At 41.8% G+C, this 24124-nt stretch overlaps 1 protein-coding gene across 2 annotated transcripts in view; it reads right to left on the bottom strand.

Moving 5' to 3' along the window:
* The window catches only part of TRPC7 (transient receptor potential cation channel subfamily C member 7), a 167113-nt gene that overhangs the window by 23780 nt on the left and 119209 nt on the right, over positions 1-24124 (bottom strand). For both annotated transcript variants that reach the window (XM_078385711.1, XM_072990132.2), the window contains exons 5-7: positions 20964-21180; positions 17226-17459; positions 6010-6274 (exon numbers count right to left, since the gene is read on the bottom strand). In XM_078385711.1, the coding sequence (XP_078241837.1) occupies positions 6010-6274; positions 17226-17459; positions 20964-21180 (716 nt within the window). The remainder of the gene's footprint in view (positions 1-6009; positions 6275-17225; positions 17460-20963; positions 21181-24124) is intronic.

Raw genomic sequence — 24124 nt, 5'->3', positions numbered from 1 at the left:
CTATAACACATCTAAATACTTCTGTCCCCAGACAGAGCTAGGATTTTTTTTCCTTTACTACACAGAGGGTTTCATGCCCTTTCATCATTCTCTAGTAGTATGTGACATTAAAGCCATGCAGCAAACTAAGATAGACTGCTGAGCTGCTTGTCTTTGCCCTAATAAGTATGAGACATATTTCCAAAAATCACTTATGTAAATCTTTTATTTTGAGATGCATTTTTCCCTCTGTTCTTTCATATTCAGAAAAAAAATGTAGTCCTTTGGGGAAGGAGATAGGTCCCTATGTGTTACTCAATGCCGTCTCAAGTTTAAAAGCTCTTTCTGCAGTGAAGCTGTGCTTCACAAGACTAAAGAACTTTTGAAGAGCACGGATAATGGAGTTATCTGCCACCCCTCTGCAGTAGAATGGGGGAAATTAATTTTTAAAGTAATTAGTTATAGTTATAACCCCAAGGCCTCAATGGTAGCTACTGTTATGATTATATTTTTAAAGTAACTCTTATCCATTTCGCTAAAGTAACTGAAACCATTGCTTATCAGTTACTTCCTCCCACACGACTGCATGCTCCAAGCTATTGGCCTGCACTATGAAATAACTGATCTTGTTAAGCCTCAACCAATGTTTCCTCTCATTTTCAGCTGTGCTGGGCGGAGATCTGTCCCTTGCATGCACAGCTCTGCCCCCTGGTGTGGGATTCCATTGTGACTGGAACCAAAGGTGTTGAAAATGGTCAATGTGGGTGCGCGGAGGAGGAGGAGGAGTCACATGTGCAAAGGCGCACACATTAGAGGGAACCTTGGCCCCAACAATATCACAAATGGAAGTCCGACAGTTTAATATTCCTCCCATTTGTATCCTTTAACAAGTTCAGAGTAGTAGTACTTCTGGGTAAGACATTTCCTCCTTCCACATACTTGCACAGAGGTAGGCTAGGCTCAAACAGTATGTGCCACAAAGTCACTAGCTGTAAAACTACAGGCGCTATTCAGTACTTTTCCTACCATCCAGATGCGACAAGACTTGATCTGGTACAGTATCTTTAGTGACTTTCAGTGGCTTATAACCTGCCTTTCTTTGTTTTTGCTGCTTCCTCAGGGCAGGGTTTATTCCCCCCCCCCCCCGGAATTTGCTTCAATTTATTTTGGGGGCAGAGTTTAGCTTGATGGTGCATTCAGTTGGAAAATCATATCTACATTAGAGTCTGTCCGTCAGTAATTTTAATTGCTTCTCGAGTATTAAATAGAGACACACAGAGACAAACAGGCTGCACAAGTGAAGCCTTGAAGTAGATTTTAATGTATTTCTTTTAAGAATTTTCAAAAGTTTCAGGGGTCAACCCTTTTAGAAAAATATGGCTTTTCACAGTCACACCTGGTGAGAATTTTGGTAACCTGCACTCTTTTGTTTTGAATGAACTGTGGCCAAGTACAACTAAATTAGGTGAAGTGAAGAGATTATGGAAATAATGCAGTTACCAGGAAAACAAAAGCTAGATGGAGGCAAGATTTTTTTTTTTTGTAATTCTATTATAAATAAACAAATGAAGCAGCGAGCTGAGAACCAAGACTGCTAGTAATAATTTCCATAATATAACCCCAAATCTTCTGTTTTCTTATGTGGGAGAGACACATAACTAGTAACAGTTTGAAGTTGAGAGTTCGCACAGTGAATGGAAACAGAGCTTTGAAGCATTTCTTCATAAGGTTTTGACATTCCTTGAGTCTCCTGGCCAACACGTGCAGTAACACTTCCAAGCTTCCAATTTGTTGTACATTTTGTGAATGAGTTTAAAAAACTCAAGAACCAGCCAAAAAAAAATCCTAAGGAATGTTTCAATGGTATCTACAGTCAGTGTATTCTTTTGAAGTTGCATATTTTCTTAGGCTGTATATCAATTCTGGAAAACACATTTCCCAAAAAGATACGCCGACTAGGATCACCACTACCAAAACTTGACAAAACAACTGTTTGTTCCTAACTCTGTTCCTGCTAGAAGTTTCACTAAGCACTGTAATGAAGCTTTCAGGGAAAGAAGCTCAAAGTCATGTCTGCCCTTCCTGGACTGCTTCTGTTTAGACAACACTTCCAGCAAGGGCAGAATCAAGGGGAAAGAGAGAATATGACAAGCATGAGCATGAAAAAGAGGCACACAACTTTCTAAAAAAAAAAAGCAACAGAAAACTGTGACTTGTACATGGAAAAGAATAGTGGGTTCTGGATGCATTCAGAACTTGCCTGCTTTTATGCTGTATTTATCCAGCCCACATTACTCCTAAATAGAAATGAATATGCTAGATTTTGTACAACACCGTTTCTCACTAGAGATGGACACAAACCTTACAGTGAACCAGGAAGTTTGTCAAAAATAACTAGTTTGCTGATTCAGGTCAGTTCGCGTTCATACAAATCAGAGAACCTGAACTTTCCCAAGCCAATGAACTTTTTTTTTATGATGATGCAACAAACTTTCTGGTTCATTGGTCTATTCCAATGAATAGACAGCCTATTCCTCTAATCCAGGGGTGGGCAATTAATTTCTATAGGGGGGCCACATGAAAAATCTGAACCATGTTTGGGGGCCGAACCAACTTTACTTAAAAATAAAATGAAACAGTGATGTTATGATTGTTTTTATTTTAAACTTGTTAATCTTCACAAATACTAAAGACGTTTTTTGCGGTATGTTAAAGATAAGCAACTGATCAACTTTAGACAAAAAGCTATACAGTGGGGTCTTGACTTAAGAACGGCTTGAGTTAAGAACATTTTGACTTAAGAACCACTCTCATAGGAAAATATTGACTTGACTTACATACTTAGATTTGAGTTAAGAACTGAAAAAAAAACCACGTGGGAGGCAGGGAAAGTGCAAAATTTGAACTTTCAGTTAACTGTTGGCCAGTGAAAAGGGTGCCTGTCTGCTTCCTCACTCCTCCCAGCGCTTAGAGAGTGGATTGGGAGACAGTCTTCGGACTGCCTGGTACTGCCTGGACTGTATTTTCCCTGCCTTCCCTGAACCTTTCTTGACTTAAGAAAAAAAGAAACAAAATATCCCCCTCTAGTGGTCGAAGGCGGAATAGCAGCTTCCCATTAGTTTCTATGGACGGAAAAGAGCAGATACGGATCAAATGGTTTTCAATGCATTCCTATGGGAAATGCAGATTTGACCTGAGAACTTTTTGACTTGAGAACCGCCTTCCAATACGGATTAAGTTCTCAAGTCAAGACCCCACTGTAAATGATTCTGATGTTCAAAACTGTCCGCGGACCGGACAGGAGCGGCTCGCAGGCCGTATGTGGCCCTCGGGCTGCACTTTGCCAAGGTCTGCCCTAATCTTTCTCACTTGCCCTGTTGACTCGCTATCTTGTCCTGCCACTATTGCCATGCCGCCATCATCATATTTTCTTCTGGGTGCCAGGCCTTCCATCTCTGGGCATGCATCCACCTCTCAGTGGCGGTGGCAGCAAGACAAGGTCAATGGCACTTACTCCCAGGTAAGTAAGTATACAGGACTGAAGCCTTAACAGAGATGGATCACCCTCCCATTCATTAATGAATCACCCTTAAAACCATTTTCCCCCGAGTAGATGCTGTCTAAAGGGGGTGGGATATAAATCGAATGAATAAAAATAAATAAAATAAATAAATGTGTTCTTGCCAGTACCTCAGGCTGTGCTTCATAGCCAGAACTGACAAGGACTTCAGTCCAGCCCAGGACATAAGACATAGCAAATCAACACCAGCTCTCTGGGTATGTTTGCCATTGTTGGATTTTTTTGTATGTGTGCATGTGTGCCTTGCAACAGCCTGACAGAAAAGGGATAAGGTTTTAATAGGACATTTTATTTCAACTCAGATGAAGAAAACAAAAGAAAACAGTGTCTTGCTCAAATGGTGAATTATTAATATCTGTTGTAAAAGTTGCTTCATATCAGTATTCAAGATTTCAAGAAGAAACTTGTACATGTTTACTCAGAAGTTGGTCCAGCTCTGTTTACAGCCCTGTGTCACATAATGCTGAGACCCAGTGTGGTGTACTGGTTAGAGTGCTGGATCAGGATTTGGTGCCTGAGGTCCAAATCTTCACCTAGCCATGAAATTCAATGGGTAGTCCTGGCCCAGTTGTTTGCTCTCTGAAGCACCTCATGGGTTCTTATGATGATAAGGATGGGATCAGCAATATGTGCCCTGAACTCACTAGAGCAAATATGAGATATGTATGTATGAAATAAATAAACGTTTAATTGGATTTACTGCCAAGTAACTGTGCAAGGACATACAGCTGCCTTCCCAGCCCCACTGCAAATTTAATCTCAAAATTAGGTATTGGATGCATTTTACCTCTCTATGGCTTTCCCTCACCCCCCCTTTCCCATTTCTTGAAAGAAATTCTGTACCATTATTTAGAACCTCTTCTTCAGAACCATCCCTGGTTCATCTTTTTACTGAGACCCAGACTTGTTTTCTTTCCTGAGGGATCGTTCTACTTCCTAGCTCCTGGAAGGGGTACCCTTTTCTAGTCTGCCTCAGGCAGCAGAATGTCTTATGCAAGCCCAGGGTAAATTAGCACATGCATAAGCATGTGTGAAATGGGGAAGGAACTGAGAAGAGAATGAAGAAAGGAAAGGAAAGTGACAGAGAAAGAATTAATTTGCTGCTAGACTAGATGTAGAGTAGATGTAAGGCTGCGCAGGGGAGGGGAAGAAGATATTTATAGAGGATTGGTGACAGAATTTGGAGTACCTTTCTAATGGGAAAATTACTGTCCATTAACAATCTGAATCTCATCTCCTCTCTAGGCTTCTTAACAGGTTCACACAGGTCCTCAAACTACAGGTAGTGGAGTCACTTCTAAATGATGTTAATAGTAAAATTAAAGAAGGTGCCTTGTACTAGCGCTTACTGTCTGCTCTGAGGGCATGTGTTATGTAAAATGTCATTGGTTCAGATGCCCTCAGTAGCTATGTTATTTGGGTAGCACAGATTTGTGACAAGGTTGTAAATTAAAAGAGACAGTAATGATGCTTGCTGTGCCCTCTTCACAGGTTAGGTAATTGCTTGTTTATCCATCCAGTTATCTTCAAACTCATGCTCACTGAGCCTTTAGCTTCTGTTTTTTTTAGGTGGTACCCTTCTTCTATGTGGAAGTTAACATGCTGATTTTAAATGAACTCTCTCTCGCTCTCTCCAACTTCTCTTGATCACATGTTTTGCTACAAGGAGTCAGAAGGACGGTGGTCAGTTGGTACTCTTAGGCTGAATTCCCATAATTGACAGGGCTGCCTAGGACCTGAATTAGGAATGTTGTGGTCACTGTGCTAATCATCCTAATATAGCAGTTCTCAACCTTTGGCCCTCCAGGTGTTTTAGATCTAGAATCCCAGAATCCCTAGCCAATGATCTTCATGGCTTGGGGTTCTGGGAGTTTACATCCAGCACATCTGGTGAGCCAAAGCCGAGAGCCTCTGCCCAATACTTAAATGTGTAGTAATTTTACGTGGAGCTGGCCTATGGCATTTGGGCCAGTATCCTTTTGGTATTCTTAGTAAAAATTAGACATATTTAATCAATTGCTAAGTCAACACTTCTATAAATCCCATTAAGTCAGTGAGTCTACTCCAGTTGAGACCAGCAATATGATGCTGGTATTTGTGCCAAGGAAAGAATGGCAAATATTATACCTACCTATCTACCAAATGAAATATCTGTGAGATTCAAAGATATCCAAGTTATTTTTGCAGATAGGACAGAAAACCCTGCCCCCATGGCCCTCACACATTGTCAATACAATAGTACAATAACAATGAAATAGCTGACCATTCATGACATGCAGGTTCTGCTCCTTGAGGCCACAGTCTAGGAAATGATAAAATTGGCCATGCTTTCTCATAAGTTCTTTAGTGTTTTTCTAATATATTAATAGTACTTGATATATTAAACAGACAGGTAGTGTTGGTTTGAGGGGAAAACAAGTTAAACCAAAATCAATACTGTAGATACTCACGTTGTAAATGCTGGGTTATATTTTGCACCAAGGTAATAAGAATAAAGATTGAACATTCCAATCATGAAGGCGAGAAACACCATGATAAAAATGACCATGAATTTGAAGATGTCTTTCACAGTCCTTCCCAAAGAAATCTGGAGAGGTCCAAAACTTTCATTGGCAGGCAGAATGTACGCAATCCGGGAGAAACTGAGTACCACCGCTATTGCATATAGTCCTTCTGATATGATCTGAGGATCTGAAGGAAGCCATTTGCTCCTGGCTGAAATGACACAGAGAACATACACATGGTTAGTGTGAAAAGAATGACATACATGCATTCTTTGTACCCCTAATGTGACTAAAAGGGTTAACATAACAACAGTGCAATAATATTGTAGTGCATATCATATACACACCTACATTTGATGAGCTGTAAAGTCTTCAACCCACCAAATGACCTTACAACACATCAACCTGTGGATGCATGAGATACAGATAACTTTGAATGGATGTACCTGGAAGCTTTTCATAAAAGTTTACATAAAGATTTTTCACTATTACTGTTGCACTTCTATTTCTATCCTGTGCCTTTTTTACAGCTGAGATGGCTATTCTTATGTTTTTGAAAAAGAGAGAAGAACTAGGATTTGAAGAGTTTTTAGAAACATGGTGAATGCCTGAGACTACATTTTCTTCAACTGTGTAATTTCCTAGACTTGCTATCCCATTCTGCTGGCTTCAATTTAATTACCTCCTTCTTTCTTCTCCACAAACTAGATTTCTCAGTGGATTAGAACATCTAAGTGTTGAGTCAGGGATCAGAATTACACCTCCCCACTGTTCTTCTCAGGAGAAGAGGCAGCCTATGTCAGGAGTCCCCAACCCCCCGGTCTGCAGCCTAGTGCTGGTCCATGGCCATGGCAGGACTGGGCTGTGGAGACAAATCTCTCACCCACCCCACCTGCACGCACAGCCCACCACCCACACGTGCGGGTGCTCCACCCACCTGTGAGCACACCCCACCCCTTCATGCATGCACATGAGCTGCATTCTGCCCCTTCACGCATGCACATGAGCATGACCTGCCCCTCTGTGAGCATGCTCCGCCCCTCCACACATGTGTGTGAGCATGCCCCTCCCCTCCATGAGCATGCCCCACCCCTCTGCACATGTGTGCGAGCACACCCACTCCCCCAGCCATCCGTGACACAGAAAAGGTTGGGGACCACTGGCCTATGTGAGCTGCACTATCCCAGAGACACCCCCAGAAGAAGGGAATGGTAAAGTACCTCTGAGTCCTTTATGCCTAGAATCCTGGAAAGGGTCACAATAAGTTGGAATTGACTTCATGGGATATCACCATCATCGCTGGCATTATTACTACAATGATCATGATGATAACAATGATGCCAATTATTTCTTCTACTTCTCTTCCCCTTTAAAGTGTTTCATTTGTAGGACTGACAGAACTAGACCATGGATACATGGATCTATGTGAACAAACCTATCTGTTTTCTTCTCTACCTCTTCCCATACTGGTGGTCATGCAGCCTTTTCACTTTGGCATAGTTCCTTTGTGTGGTTGAGGCATCATGGAGTAGAATCCCTCTGTCTCACTCAGGACAGTGTGGGCAGCTTGCTGTTTTGATGTGTACATGCCTGCACACACAAAGCCACATGCATATGCACACAGGAGTGGGAGGGGCAGCATCTGGCTTCCTACCTCAAGGAGCAGCAGTGCTTGTATTGCTCTGAGTCCAAGGTCTTAGCTACTCATATGAATCAGAAGTAGCCATTGGTGAATAAGTATCCCGGTTCCACTGTATCTTTGGGTCACAGCATTGCGCAACTCAACATTCTTGAACCTATTTCAGAACATATGTAAGGAATGCAGGACTCTGCCTCATGGCTCTATTGGTGAGCCATGACTCCCTGCGGTTTTTATACAGGTGTCCTTCCTAACCTTTCCTGCCAATGTCAGGGATTTTCTGCATGTGCCCTATAACTAAAGTATAACCACAAGCCTAAAAACTAATATTACGTACCTGTCAAAACCAAAGTGCATGTGTTTGGCATACTGCGGAAAATTTAATTTCAAAACCAGAGTTTAAGTATAGCTATAGATTTATTTGTACGTATGAAGTTAACTAATTGCAAAGCAATTTGCATTATCTAATTTCTTAATGGTAACTCTCGGTTTATTATTAGTCCCTGTGTTTTAATAAAATAATGGATATCAGTATGAGCCGGGGTGACTAACATGTACTATCTGAGGACTTCTGGGCCCCTCAAAACATTCCATTTAAATATGGACAGACAGACAGACAGACAGGCAGGCAGGCAGGCAGGCAGGCAGGCAGGCTGGCTGGCCACTAGAGATACACAAGATTTGTTCAGGGATTTTTAAGATGAAAAAATTATGGGGGGCCTGAATGTTGGGACATCAGATGTGGCCCTTACAGAGCCCAGGGATGGATGTGTGACCATTTGCCCACCTCTGAGAAGAGCATAAAGTACAAAACCACTGAATGTATGCAAACGTTCTCAAGCTCTGATTACAGCCCAGCTCACTGAAGAGTATGGCTTTTAGCTTTCACATACAGGCAGCCTCAGAGCCTCTCCACTCTGAGCTAATAGCAGTAGTGCATCCCAGTGTCTACATGATGACATCCCTGTGTCCACACAACACAGGGTTGACTAAAGTCTCCACAGAGTTAAAATGGGACAGAGAGAGAGAGAGAGAGAGAGAGAGATTGCTTTCTATTTTTTTTTTAAAAAAACCATGTCAGATGGTGCTGTATTTTTTGTTCTGATTTCCTCAGATTCCTGCAGGATCTGTTCATGAGGACCCTAGTATAATGTTGTTACATGCTGATCATTCATGTACTTTTGTGGGAGTGGATGTCATTTCCTTATAGGTGTTTTTCTGCTGGTCAGTCCCCAGCGATGGATGCGTAATGAGAGAAGGGAAGAGAGAAGGAAGTAAGCAGAGAGCAGGAGTGCAGAAGATATGCCAGAAGACAATCTGTGTTGGGAGTGACCTCAGGGACATACGTGGACAAGCAGTACTGGGATGACACATTGCATTACGGTATGTCCAGCAACAAATCCCATCCTCATATGTGGACACAAATACTGGGATTCAAATCCACAACAATATCAGCAATGAATTAACAAAGAAACAAATAAAAAAACCCCCACAACAACCAGTGACAGCATCACAGTGCAGATGAGCCCTCAGTTGTTGCTTCAGCAGACAGGTTGAAATGCAAGCCTGGCTACATATAGCTCAGTGTGAATGAATGGCTAGCACCGTCTCTGCAGAGGGAAGGCTCTTGCTATATCCAAAAGACTCCAGGGGGAGCTATGGTGACCCAAGTGAGTCCCAAAGACTGGAGCCTGACTTTCCCACATTGGGAAGATGAAGGCAAGATGGCTTCCTGTAATCTGGGACAGTGATGGAAGTGGATCTTTCAGGGTAATTGCTTATTCTCCACCACAAGCCATGGCTTTATCCCCTAAACATGGCCTGATCATCCAAACACACAGGGTTGAAAGACCAACAATATTTAGGAGGCCACACACTCTCCATCCTTGATTTAGACCCAACCTGGGGACGTGGTGGCGCTGCAGGCTAAACTGCAGAAGCCTGTGCTGCAGGGTCAGAAGACCAAGCAGTCGTAAGATCGAATCCACACAACGGAGTGAGCGCCCGTCGCTTGTCCCAGCTCCCGCTAACCTAGCGGTTCGAAAGCATGCAAATGCGAGTAGATAAATAGGGACCACCTCGGTGGGAAGGTAAACAGCGTTCCGTGTCTAAATCACACTGGCCATGTGACCACGGAAGATTGTCTTCGGACAAAACGCTGGCTCTATGGCTTGGAAACGGGGATGAGCACCGCCCCATAGAGTCGAACACAACTGGACAAAAATTGTCAAGGGGAACCTTTAACTTTACTGCGGTCCACAGATATTCTTGGACTAAAACTCCCAAAAGCCTTCATCACTGGTTGTGCTAGTCAGGATTTCTGGGCTTTGTAGTTCAAGCACATTTGGGGACCCAAAGTTGAGAACCTCTGATTTAGAGTAATTGTAAATAATAATAATAATAATAATAATAATAATAATAATAATAATAATAATAATAATAATAATAATAATAATAATAATAATAATAATAATTTATTTATTTATTTATTTATTTATTTATTTATTTATTTATTTATTTATTTATTTATTTATTGGACTTATATACCGCCCCATAGCGCTACAAGCACTCTCCGGGCGGTTTACAATTTTTAATTATACAGGCTACACATTGCCCCCCCCCCCCCAGCAAGCTGGGTACTCATTTTACCGACCTCGGAAGGATGGAAGGCTGAGTCAACCTTGAGCCGGCTACCTGGGATTTGAACCCCAGGTCGTGAGCACAGTTTTAGCTGCAGTACAGTGTTTTAACCACTAATAATAATAATAATAAACAACTAATCTACCTCCTGAGAAATCTATATGTGGGACAGGAAGCAACAGTTAGAACTGGATATGGAACAACTGATTGGTTCAAAATTGGGAAAGGAGTACGACAAGACTGTATATTGTCTCCCTGCTTATTTATCTTATATGCAGAATACATCATGCGAAAGGCTGGACTGGATGAATCTCAAGGCGGAATTAAGATTGCTGGAAGAAATATCAACAATGTCAGATACACAGATGATACCACTCTGATGGCAGAAAGTGAGGAGGAATTAAAGAACCTCTTAATGAGGGTGAAAGAGGAGAGCGCAGAAATGGTCTGAAGGTCAACATAAAAAAACCCCCCTAAGATCATGGTCCCATCACCTCATGGCAAATAGAAGGGGAAGATATGGAGGCAGTGACAGATTTTACTTTCTTGGGCTCCATGATCACTGCAGAAGATGACAGCAGCCACGAAATTAAAAAATGTCTGCTTCTTGGGAGGAAAGTTATGACAAACTTTGACAGCATCTTAAAAAGCAGAGACATCACCTTGCCAACGCTTTTGAATTGTGATGCTGGAGGAGACTCCTGAGAGTCTCCTGGACAGTAAGGAGAACAAAGCTATGCATTCTGAAGGAAATCAACCTTGAGCACTCACTGGAAGGACAGATCCTGAAGCTGAGGCTCCAATACTTTGGCCATATCATGAAAAGAGAAGACTCCCTGGAAAAGACCCTGATGTTAGGAAAGTGTGAAGGCAAGAGGAGAAGGGAACGACAGAGGATGAGATGGCTGGGCAGTGTCATCAAAGCAACCAACATGAATTTGACCCAACTCCGGGAGGCGGTGGAAGACAGGAGGGCCTGGCGTGCTCTGGTCCATGGGGTCACAAAGAGTCGGACACAACTTAACAACTAATCAACAACAAAAAAGCAACACAAACGAACCCAGGTTGTGAGCCTTGATAAATGAGCTAGAGATGGGCACAAACCACTGGTTCTGTGGTTCATGCCAGTTCTGCCCAATAGGTGATCCATGTTTCTGATGTGGTTCCGAGCCCTGCGTTCTCTGGTGAGTACCCTCTTGGAGGCAGCTTCCCTGCCTCATTTCCTCTTGGCACTGCTTGGAGGAGGCAGGGCTCAGAACCATGTCACTGCAGAACACCTATTGGGCCAATGGCCATGGAAGCTTTCAACATAGAATCAAGTCAAATAAGGTGCATTTTGAGATAACAGTTAATGCAAAGTGTTCAGTCTGGCAGCAGGATCCATGCATAAGCAGAGCTCTCCTTAGAGCTTAGAAAAGTTACATTTGTACTATGATTCCCAGAATCCTCAAACTAGCTTTGCTTCAACCCCAAAACTCTGAACATTTTTTGTCAAATCCCTCTATCCCAAAGGCCACAAGTTTATGTTCCATGTTGGTCTGAAGGCCCCCAATTCTTCAGAATATCCTTTTTAGGCAGGAAAGGGGCAGGCAGCGGAAGGAAGCTACTGGTGATACACCACTTTCTGTTCCATGCTCTGCCAATGGGAATACTTCACATCAGACACCTTCCTTAGACAGAAAGGGCCCTTCCATTTGTGGAAAGCAAATTCTGGACCCATCCCAAAATATTAAATCACCTTATGTGTTTCTGTGACTACCTTTGTGTGCACATTTATTCTTGCAGATCTCCCAGCATAATTGAAATATAAATAATAGAATAATTCATAATAAAAATAATTTTTCAGCTCTTGTTTTCTGCAAACATCTGACAGCTTTGGGGGAGAAAGATATAATCATCCATTTCAATTATCTGCACTGATGAAAAAGTGCCCATAAAAGTGTTGTTTCGTCAACATAATATACAGGCTGTGAAAATTAATATACTCTTCAGGAAAAAAATAGATACCAGGAGGAATGAAGCCAGATTATTTAGGAGAATAAATGTAAGCATAATGTATCTTCACAACAATGCCTGCACTAACATAACTGATTTAGTTTGGTTCACTTGGCAATAATTCATGCCAAGTCAAAAGTCCTGGAAGTCTGACTTTAAGCTGAATATTGAGGATGGGTGGGTGTAAAGGGCAAAAGGGAATGCTAAAGAACCCACCGTCTTTTGCCCTGTTATCACCTATGTTTTGCAAAGGTGGCAGCTGTGGTGTAACATTAGCAGTGTGCAAGAAAGAAAGTGAAGAAAAGTGGTGGGTGCCTATAAAGAAATAACTTTTTACCATGAAAAACCTGTTGGACCAACCCTTTAAGATGATGGGCCTGAATACTGTTTGTAGGTTGTGTTTTTTTCAAAAGTTTCCCTATGCAGTCCGTGACCCCTTAGATGTATGGCAGAAATACTTTGTTTGTGTGTGTGTGGGGGTGTTTTTCTTCTTCAGTTCGGTGTTGTTTTCTTGGTTTGATGGCTCTTGTGATTTCATTCTTGGAATAGCCATTTGCCTGTAGGGCCCAATTCAGATGGTTGAGCTTGGTGCTGAGAAATTGAGCTTCACCGTTCCAATTCACACGGTCTATCAGTGTTTTGATTACGCCTCTCTTTGGTTGTGGATAGGTGGTGGTTGCAGTTTTTGTGTAGGTACCGGTCTGTGTGGGTGGGTATTCTGTACACCTTGTGTCCCAATAGGAGGTCAGGTTTGCGTATGACCATGACATCTAAGAAAAGGAGTTTGCCCTCCATTTATTTTTCCATGGTGAATTGTATATTTGGGTGGATGCTATTGAGATGGTTTAGAAATTCTTCCAGTTTTTCTTCACCATGGCTCCAACTTGTGAAGGTGTCATCCATGTATGTTGTTGTTTAGTCGTTTAGTCGTGTCCGACTCTTCGTGACCCCATGGACCAGAGCACGCCAGGCCCTCCTATCTTCCACTGCCTCCCGGAGTTGGGTCAAATTCATGTTGGTTGCTTCGATGACACTGTCCAACCATCTCATCCTCTGTTGTCCCCTTCTCCTCTTGAGAGTCTGACACGACTAAATGACTAAACAACTAACAACATCCATGTATAGGAACCAGATTGTGGGTGTGAAGGGTGCCGAAACCAGGGCCTGTTTTTCAAAATGTTCCATGCAGAAGTTTGCTATAATTGGACATGGCCACTCCATCTGTCTGATCATAGAAATCATTATCTCACTGAAAGCAGCTGGTCATTAGGCAGTGTTGGAAAAGGGCCTTGATGTCTTCTGGAAATATCTGCTGTATGAGTGTCAAAGTGTCCTAGGTGAATAGGGATACTACATCAAAGCTGATCAATCTGTCTCTGGGGTTGAGTTTTAGGGTGCTGATCTTGTTTATGAAATGTCCTAAGTCTTTGATGTAGGATGAGGTTTGTCCAATATGGGTCTGTAGGAGGGTGGCTAAGTATTTTGCTAATTCATATGTCGGGGAGCCGATGGCACTTACAATGGGCCTGAGTAGGATTTAGTCTTTGTGGATTTTGGGGAGTCTGTATGGTCTAGGTGGTAAAGCTTCTGTCTTGCGGATTCGTTGAAGGATGATGGGGTGCAGAGAGGAACTCTTGATCAGCATGTTTGTTTGTTTTGTGATTTTGTTGGTCGGGTCCCATTTCAGTTTTCTGTAGGTGGTGGGGTCTAGACGTTCCCTGATTTTGTCCTTGTATTCTTCTGTTTCCATGATTACTGTGGTGTTGCCTTTGTCTGCTGGCAGAATGATGATGTCAGAATCTGAGTTTAGGGGCTTGATAGCATTTCTCTCATTTCTTCTTTTGTTGCTGTTTAGGGTTTTTGCTTTTGGTGGGATCCTTGTCACTTCACCTCTTCTTTCTTCTACTTTTCCATAGCTATAAATACTCAACTATTCCACACACTACACCAGAACACAGACAGGGTTCTAACACCTGTCCTCTGAAGACAAGAGACTGGCAAAAAGTTAGGAAGAAGAACTTTGGAACACAGCCAAACAGCCCAAAAAACCTAGAACCACCACCAGATCCCAGCTGTGAAAGCTTTTGAGAATACATTGCTATTTAAAAGGTTGATATTTCCATGCTTGAACAACCTCACATGTAATGAGTTGGATTTAAAGTACAGTATAAGAAAACCCTTTCTGATGCCAACACCATACTCTTGCATAATTTTATTTCCAGGTACTCCCACAAGAGGGACCTCTTGACAACATAATACAAAAATAGAATGTGGAAACATCTAGGCATCAACAAGGGAAAACAGTTGTGGAAACACAAAGTGTAGGAAATGGAATCTATATGCATGCCCTGTGCACTCACAAAGTTTATCTAAAACATTCCCACAGAGAAAAATGTAAATAATTTAATAGTGTTCTTCTGACTCTCATATCACCTGGGTAACATAAATCAGTAGAGCTGTCTTATGTTCAAAGGAAATAGATCAGATCAAATCTGACTATGATGATGATATCCCTTCTTTTATGATCTGTATGTTTTGCAGATAACTTCAACAGTCCTGAATATCTACGGCTTACAAAATTAACCCATGTAGTGCCAATGTAAACAAACAAACAAACATCTCCTTTGGATCATCTGATCCTTATACTCTTCCTACAGTCTTAAGCGGAACAATCAGAACCGAAGCAGCCTGATAGTTTTAATCTTATTACTGACAACTAAATGTATTAATGCAGATTTGTTATAAATAATTTAAAGAGGAGAGAACACACAATGGTTTCTAAAACAGAGGAGTTTTAAAATAAATCCCAGGCCAGGATATGAGAAAAAGAAAAATCTGGTTACATTTTTCATGCTTAACAAAGGCACTTTGTTAAGGGTTCGTTAACCCTACAGAGGTTTTTCACTCCCCATGCAAAAAAAGGAAAAGGGGCACTTTTCCCCAATGAGAATTCAGCAATTTGTACAAAATGTCTCTTTAAAGGAATCTAGTGTCTTTTCCCACTGAGAAGCAAAGTGTGTGCACGCCTGCACACATGCCCGCATGTGCATGCATGCTTGTGTGTGTAAACAGTCAGCAGGTACAGAAGTACTGGCTGATGGATCGAAGAGATGCAGACGATCCACAGATCGTCTGTGCAACTGGGTAATTAATGCAAAAAAAAAAATCATTACTGTAAATACAAGTAATCTAATAAATACCAAGAGAATGTATCTTCCATCTCATAGGTAATAAAGAGATTTTTAAAATGGTTTTTCATTCTCATGCATGAGAAGGAGCCAAGCAAGGATTTACATCCCTGATCCATGTTCGTTCCAACTGGAGTAGACCCATTAGAATCACTAGAGCTTGCATGACTAAGTTGTGACTAACACATCCTGTTTGTTGTAGTGGGTCTCCTGAAGACCAACAATGAATTTAGCTTGTACACGGCAGCCAAAGGACGTGCTGAAAGCAAATGAAATGAAATGCATAGGAAAACATCAGATATGAAATAATGAAGTCAAGATTGGTTAATATGGAAAGGAGAAATGTATGACTGCTAGAATACTTGATCCTCTGTTTGGTACATGTTTATGATTTTTGTAATAGTAACCTATAATAAAAAACAAAATACTATCAGGAAAGAACTGGGGCAGAGCACATGCAGAGCTGAGAAGTCCAAAAGTCTGGAATGGCTCAAGAAAGCCAAAACTATAGCCTTTTGCGGCACATATGAGACAGCTCATCTCTGAGCAGACGGGCACCTCATGCCAGAGACTGCATCTCTCCTTGGCCCATGAGACATCTATGAAGCCCAGCACTGAAGAACAGGACAAAGCTGAAGTTTAGAACAATCCAAGTCTCCCTGAATGCTCACATTCCCAGACATGTTAACCCCATTCACACTTTCCAGGACATGGTTTGTAAGGAAGGGACAAAACATGAGGAACCTGATTTTAACTGTCCCCATTCTCTTGAAATCCTCTTCCCAGTTGCTTTTTCTCCCCTGGGGGAACTGTGAGCACATATTTGCTGTCTCAGGGGAGGGGAAACAGGTGGGAAGGCAGAGAAAGAGTTAAGTACGCCCCTTTCTCTCCCACCTTTTCTCACCTGCAAGTTGCCAGAGCCCCAGCCATATTGCCAAAATTGCTGGCCACCAGTGGCCTTCACTTGACCTCATCTGGAGGCATCTCTCTCTGTAAATAAGTGGTGAAAGGGAGGGCATAATGTGGGGACTCTGGACCCAACTGGGAATTTACATTTTTCAAAATCTGACTCTTGTTAAAAGCGGAGGGACCTCCAATATCAAACCAAGCGAGGACTTCAGAGTTTTATTTCTTACGAAGGCACTCCTGTCCCCTGTCACCAAGGGCTGGCTGTCCTTGTCAGGGCAAACAGAATGTTTCATTTTCATTTCTAGTTAGGTTTGGCCTTTTAGCAAATGCTCGGGGAGCCAGCTTCTAACAGTGAGTCATATGCCACGGTCTCTCCCAGAGCTTCACCCGCCGAATGAACATAATATCAGACGGCAAATACCACGGTGTCCCTTTTACTTTGGAAATGCGGAACAGCTTTCTTCCTCTGTAGGTTGCCTTTTGTTCTGTGAACCTGAACAACACACAGGAGAAGAGACTTTTCTCAATGCGCCTTGTTCTGGTTGTTCCATCACACCACAACTGTGAACGGTGTTTGATCTTCACACAAAACTGTCATTTCAGAGCAGAGCCGTGTCCCTCCCACTACGCTTTTGTGCTAGCTCTTTGACCAGACAGGCTGGATAGGATAGATCAGAGATGAATTGTCTACCAACCTCACTGAACTTCAGGAAGGAAGACATTGAGTACTTCATTCCTCAACAAGGATCTTAGGTTGAAAAAGGAAACAGCATCAGCCTGTAGCTGCTTACCATATGTAAAGTAGGCAACCTGAGGAGGGAGGGTAGCATTATTGAGGTCTTCATCATGAACATACAGATCCACATACTGTTGTGCTTCTGATGCTTTGAGAAAAGCCATGAATCGGGCAGTGAAGGAAGCCACAAAGATAGAAAGCATCCCAAAATCCAGCAAGTTCCAGAGGTGCATAACATATTCACGCGGGCCTTCTTCCCAAATTTCCTTGCATTCAGACCATATCATTCCTGCAGGAGGCACACAAATGTTGTTTATTAATGTTTATTCATTTCATTTATCCACACCTCACCTTCCTCGGGTTTGAAGGTGGATCACAATAAATTAAAACACTATAATCCTACACAATTCAGAATATAATAGAGAGAAAAAACAATTAGACAGATAACCATACTACAAATTGGATGTAATAGGCAGTCATCCTCAAGCTTGGGCCTCCAGATGTTCTTGGACTACAACTTCCAGAAGCCTTCATCACCACCTCTGCTGGCCAGGATTTCTGGGAGTTGAAGTCCAAGAACATCTGGAGGCCCAAGGTTGGGGACCACTGTAATAGAGAGAAAAAACAATTAGACAGATAACCATACTAAAAATTGCCATATAAAAACACTTTAAAGCAAATAGTAATGAGATCAGTATATATATCACAAAACAAAGCAAGTTAATTTGCAAACTCTGAGAGATGTTCCTGCTATGGCATTCACATATAATAAGCCCTCAATGATTTCCCTCTTCTAATGTTTGGTTATCTATAATGTCTGTTCTGGCCTTGTATCATGCTATATTGCAGAGTAGCCTATGTAGTGTTGACAAGCAACAGCTTCTACTCCAACAGTCATGTAATGTAACTAATGATACAACAATAATACTTAATACTTGGATGGCACTTCCAAAGCACTTCATGTGCATGATTTAGTTGGGTGAACTTTGTAAAGCAAATTGATCTTTTTATCTTTTATATTGCAAACAGGTGGGCTGAAGCTGAGAATGGCATGGCTAAGGCCTCCTATTTGTGCCGGAGATGAGATACAAGCCAAGAAATACCTAATTTGTAGCTCAGTAAGAGCCAACCCTACCATTTGTCAGAGTGAGGTAGCCAACTTGAGCAGAGGATTTTGGATATCATGAAAGATCAACAAATTGTTAACTGATATTATGATAATTTTAATTCCAGCAATGGGGTGGAGCTTACAGGGCCTTTTTTCCTGCCTTGTGTCAAAATAATTTGTCTGGTTTTTGAAGCTGCGCAGCTTTTGTGGGTAGATGATCATCATTTGCTGTTCTGCCTCAGGCAGCAAAATCTCTTGGGTTGGTTCAGAGTGAAGTCTCTTAGTCACCACTTTACACTAAACTAAATTAGTATCACAGCAGGTATTACAGGAATACCCTATGATTAGGATCTTTTTATTCAGAAATGCTAGTTTTCACATTCCTTTTGGGAATTCATTTAATTCTATTGATTTCCAAATAGACGTTCCAATATATTTGGGGGGGGGGGGAAGCAGGCTATAAATATTATATCCTCTAATTGTACAGGTAGCTGGAGAAAGTTATGGACAACTCTTCTCAGAGGAAAAACAAAATCAGAATATATCTTGTATTTATATAGCTGACAGTAGCATTCCTGTCTCTAAACACTGATATCCTTGAAGGAACTTTAATGTCATTTTCAAAAATTAATAATTCATCCTGTTCATGAATTTTGTATTCTTTGCTACCTATTTGCTTTTTTCAGATCAAGTATCTGTCATAACTTGTGTTTCATATATCTACATTTGGGATTGCAGGAATCTGTACTTTCTTTTATTTTCTTTTTTGCTATCATCAAGCAGGATCTCAGTCAACAGAGTTTCGAGGCTTAAGAACAATGTCTTTTTTTAATAAACAGTCTTTAAATCTATATTGAAGTACAGATTAGACTTCAGAGCATATACATAGGGGTGTGTTTCTCAATGGAATCCTAAGGTCTGAGTGGTGGTGGTGGTGGGAATCATCCTGCTATGATGAAATAAGATGCCCACACATCTTATATACGGAACAAAAAGAAAGCTGATGAACAAACCCCAGGCACTGGTCCATCGAAAGCAAAATTATCAAGTCTGACTGAGAGTGATAATCGAGAGTCTTTCTTGGTCCTCCCTGGACATCTTTCACCTCGTGGTCTTCTATCCAAATATTAACCTGGCCTCACCTAGTTTAGCTTCCAAAATCAAAAGAAATCAAATGTGTGAGGGTGGTATGATAGTGTATCATGCAGTGCTGTGCTGCCAGGTCTTCTTCACACAGCTATTTCAGCTGGTGACAAATCAGGAAGAAGCCACCTACTGCCCTGTTCAGCTGAAGTCTAGCTGTTTGTGAGAATTTGCCACCCCATGATTGAATGTTTGACATTCAGTCGACTGGAGATGCTTGACCAGTGACATTCACGCAGAGAGCGGTGTTTCAAATGATAAATCTCTTTGGAAACAGCTACTTTTCTGCAGATTTTTTACGGTTGCCTCTCCCAGGGTGGATGCAGTTTGACAGCAGTATACAGTTGATGATGACCTATATCTACACTAATAGCCATATAGATAGTTTTCCTGCAGTTTGGAAACAGAGCATAGAAGAACGAAACAATGGCGCCCAGAGGAGCAACTTCTGGAATCAACAGCCTTTATGCCTTCTTCTTCCATGAGAAACTCTTCCATCTGCTCTGATGCTATTGATTCACCAGGACTGCCCTAGAATCCACCCGGGAATCAGTGAGAGTCAAGCACTGGTACTGTTTTGCTCTGAGGGATCGGATGTGTTAGACAAATGTATCAGTCTCTTGGGAAGAAATGCAGAGCTGGATAACCTTTGCGATCAAGTGGCAGGATAATTGTGCTTCTGGAAGGACAGTGTATAGTCAATCACTTAGGTAAATATTTCTCCCTTGGTAGAACTTTATATTGTTGCTCAATATGAATGCCGTTGAACTCAGTCATGCTATTCTTTATTTTTAAAAGCACTCATCAAAGTGTATCAGATCTGGTAAGCTCGTCTGCAAAAGAGCCAATGTCAAGCAGCAACGCTTTGTTTTTTTTTGTTTTTTAAACACTCAGAAACACTCTGCCACTCAAAAAAACAAACAAACATATAAAAGTAATGAAACAAGCCTCTGAGACTCAGAGCAGTGTATCAACAGCTGTACGTGGAAGCTTGAGTTGTAGATCAATATGCTGGCCTATGTATGTCTCTCAGCCCTGTATTTCCATTATTTCCCAATAGTCTCCTTTGCCAGCTGTCTTGCTTGCTTTCTTGAGACAGAGCAGAACAAGAGTATAGGTTATATATGAGTAGCGCTCGGAAGGTGACTCCTTGGACAACAACCCCCAGGATACCTAGACAACATGGCAACTAGACAAGGTGGCTGGAAAACTGTGGGGGTTGTAAAGCAAAATGTACAGCATTTCCAGTCTCTGCACCTCACTGTGACAGAGGAGAGATTGTGCTGCTGAATTGTTCCTGCCCCTGCCGCAACACGTAGGAATCCTCAATAGGGACAATGAGGTTGGTTTCCACAATGGGCCCATGATCATGGCATGGGGAGACACTCAGCCCTTGGTCCACATGATGGATCCTTCTAAAATGTTAGTGCCAGGTCCAGAAAGGATTCACTACAGAAGACCTTCCCAGCGGCTTCACTCTTGAGGCTTCAGATGTTCTCGTAGCTGCCCTGGGCGTGCATTGATAATTACAGTAGTACTTACCCAGAACCCACTTCATGATGAGCATTTCTGTCCACGAGAACTGAGTTGTTTTTACTCTGAATATCTGTTTGGGATGATCCATGGCAGTTTCATTGGGAAGGAGCTTAACGCCTTCAAATCGGTCCGAGGCATTCACGACTAACAGTCCAAGGAAAATTGTAAAAGACACAGCGTGTGCCACAAACTTCATGAAGGGGCTCCGGAGTGTACGTCCCAACTGAAAATTAAACAGACACAGGTCACAAAGGTTGGGTTTTTTTTGTCCTTCTCTGGTTATTCAAGTAACGATTAAGTTTCTATTCTGTGAAAAATAAAGGCATATATTTTGCTTTTGCACCCTGGGCAGAATTTCAGTACCTAAACACGTTGGCTTGGATCATAAGGTATCTTGTAGCAAGGGGCGTAATGGAAGAAGCCACACCGGTCTGTTTTGACATGTAAAATCCATAGCATTGTGGCACCTTGATCTAGTAATTCCCTTATCCTGCCGGCATTTTATATGGGCCTTCAACTGTCAGGTTGGTGGATTTTTGAAAGGCAGAATCAGGAGAGAACCAAGAAAATCTCACTGAGGAAGTGAGTTTTGCTTAATCTTTTCTAGATGTTACTCTTATGTTTTCAGAGCAGATTACCAAGTTAATGGAGCGTTCCTTTACCTAGCGTGATGGGGATAAGAGAGGACAAGTGTTCCTGAGAAAAGATGCATGTGTGTTTGTTTCCTTCTAACAGGACAGTTGGGAAATGAAATAAATCAGAGGTTCTCCTGTGTTTCCCCTAAAGCACAGTCCCTTTGCTGCTGCTTAATTACCCCTGCCCCATGATTAAGTAGAGTAATTGACTGCATAGGGTAGCACAAAAGGCATGATCCAATTGCTCTCATATGGGTGGGGTGGGAAGTCAAAGAGAGGACTCAGCCTCCTGCTCCCAAGCAAGTTAGAAACAATGATGGGGTGGAAAAGGCTTTGTTTCCCCCTTTCTCAAACACCTAAGGCCGTCTCCACATCCATATCCTGAGCAGAATCGCCATGAGGGGCATGGAAGGGGGCACAATGAAAGCATGTCTTCCCAATGATTTTGTGCCAGATTGCTGAGACAGGCTGAGGTGAAAACCTTGTTGCACCTCATCTTAAGCAGAATTGATGAAATGGGAGTGAGATTAAAAACTCTCAACATGTTTGCCGACCTGAATCTGAGTGTAATTTGCTTCTACATGCTGTCGTTATAATAAACACACGTGTGCATTTTATCAGTATGTGTGTGTATGTGACCGTTAGCACGGGGACTCACTCGTCTCCACACACATTTTTAGAAAGTGTTCATAATGATTTAAATTACTGATGTTCTAATATTATTGGCTAAGATCCTATTGCTTAGCATAGTAAGTTGCAGCTGGAGCAGGCCCACTAATGCATTGGGTCTTTCCCAGGTGTGACTTACTGCACTAAGCAAAAGGATTTCCACCACTCTATGTGTAATGACATTTCAATATTATAACTTATTGTGGTTCAATTGCATCTGTTTTATGATCATTTTATAAGCTGTTCCCTACATTGGGAGAGCCAAATAAATGAACAGACCGTCCTACCCACCCGGCAGATGACAACTGATGTGGCCCTCAGAGCGAAAAAAAGGTGGTGCGTCGAGTGTGTGTTATGATACTTTTCACAATAAATGTGTGTCACAAGCATTTCTCAAAGCTCAATAAGATACGATGGCCACAGTCTATGTATTTTGAATCCAAATGTGCTCATATCAAGTGGGAGGGGAAAGGTGGGCTGAGGGATCCAGTTTTTACAGAAATCCTGATGTGGAGAAGAGCCGTTAAAGCATCCTGCTGCCTGCAGCTTACTTCCTCACAGTCTTGTCCAAGTATTTTCTTTCTCAGCTAAGCTCCAATAGTGGGGCTCTTTGGAGTAAAAATCTGGGGAGGGGAAGGATCTAGGGAAATAAGGCTGAGATCAGATGGAGAAATAACTCACATTTTGGACCACTTATGGCGTGGTCTACTGCAACCTGTTTTGCAGTGATGAGACGACACACTGGTCTTCTCCATGTCCAAACTGGAGCTTTTTTGGTCCAACACCAAGGCTACTCTTTTTTTGGGGGGGGAAGAGTGAGCTAAAGTGATTCTTGTAGGGACAGGAGGGGTCACTTTAAGGGAAATGACTCCCTGCAAAGTAACCATTTCCAGTGTGATCAGACATTAACATTTTTTTTAATCTGATACAACCCTAAGCTATACTCCTCATAGCTATACTCCATTTTTTTCTGTTAAAACTGAGCTTTCATCCCTCCTTTTAAATCTGAGTGGAACAGTCCTAAGTTTAAAGAAATGGGTTGATGGCTTTTGACCCTAAGGCATTTCCCACTTTTCCACATTGCAACAACTTAACATCTGAAATTTTCACCTGTGTTAAGAACTCTCAGCAGTGAAGGAACTGTTAAGGAAAGAAATAATATTGCCTTTTAAAAAAAGATTACAAATAAATTTATGAGCTTTCTAGGTCTGGGAAGACATTTGAAAAACCTGACATCAAAAGTCTGAAATGATTTTTCCCCCCTGAGTGTAAGAGCAAAATCTGCTCATCCCAATTCTTCATAGCTCTTCTGTGCGCATTTTAATCATATATGCAAGGCCCTCTTTGAAGTCAAAGAATCTCTTCTAAGTCAAAAACGTAAACCTGAAATCCAGCTTCACACCCTAGCACAGCAAGTTTCTAAAGTGTCAGAATAATTTTAAGAACTGCTTGGTTGCTTGCATGCTTTGCATAGGTATCTATGCGTAAAAGTCAAAACTCTTGTGCTTGTGTATTCCCAGCTGGTAACACAAATGACAGTGCTGAGGAACTTTATGAGAATGTGAAGCCATGTATGAGAGTACTAACATTTGACAGGGGAAAGATTTTGCTCCTTCATTCCAGCACAGTTTGCAGTGAAAGTCAAAAGAAACCTCCCATCTCTCAGGTATGGGATATATCCCACACTTCCTCTGAAAGTGCATTTGTACTACATAGTTGTAGCAATTTGATTCCACCTTCAGTGTCCTGTGGAATCCTGGGATATGCCATTTGTGAGGGACTTTACCTGAGCGCTTGAAGAGAATGCTAAGTACCTCACCAGACTACAAATTCCTCAATTTTGATGGAGCCATGGCAGTTCAA

This window comes from Pogona vitticeps, chromosome 2, assembly GCF_051106095.1.
Source record: "Pogona vitticeps strain Pit_001003342236 chromosome 2, PviZW2.1, whole genome shotgun sequence".
NCBI classification, from domain to species: Eukaryota; Metazoa; Chordata; class Lepidosauria; order Squamata; family Agamidae; genus Pogona; species Pogona vitticeps.
The sequence above is the reverse complement of the archived record's forward strand: the minus strand, read 5'-3'. Positions and strand labels throughout refer to the sequence as shown.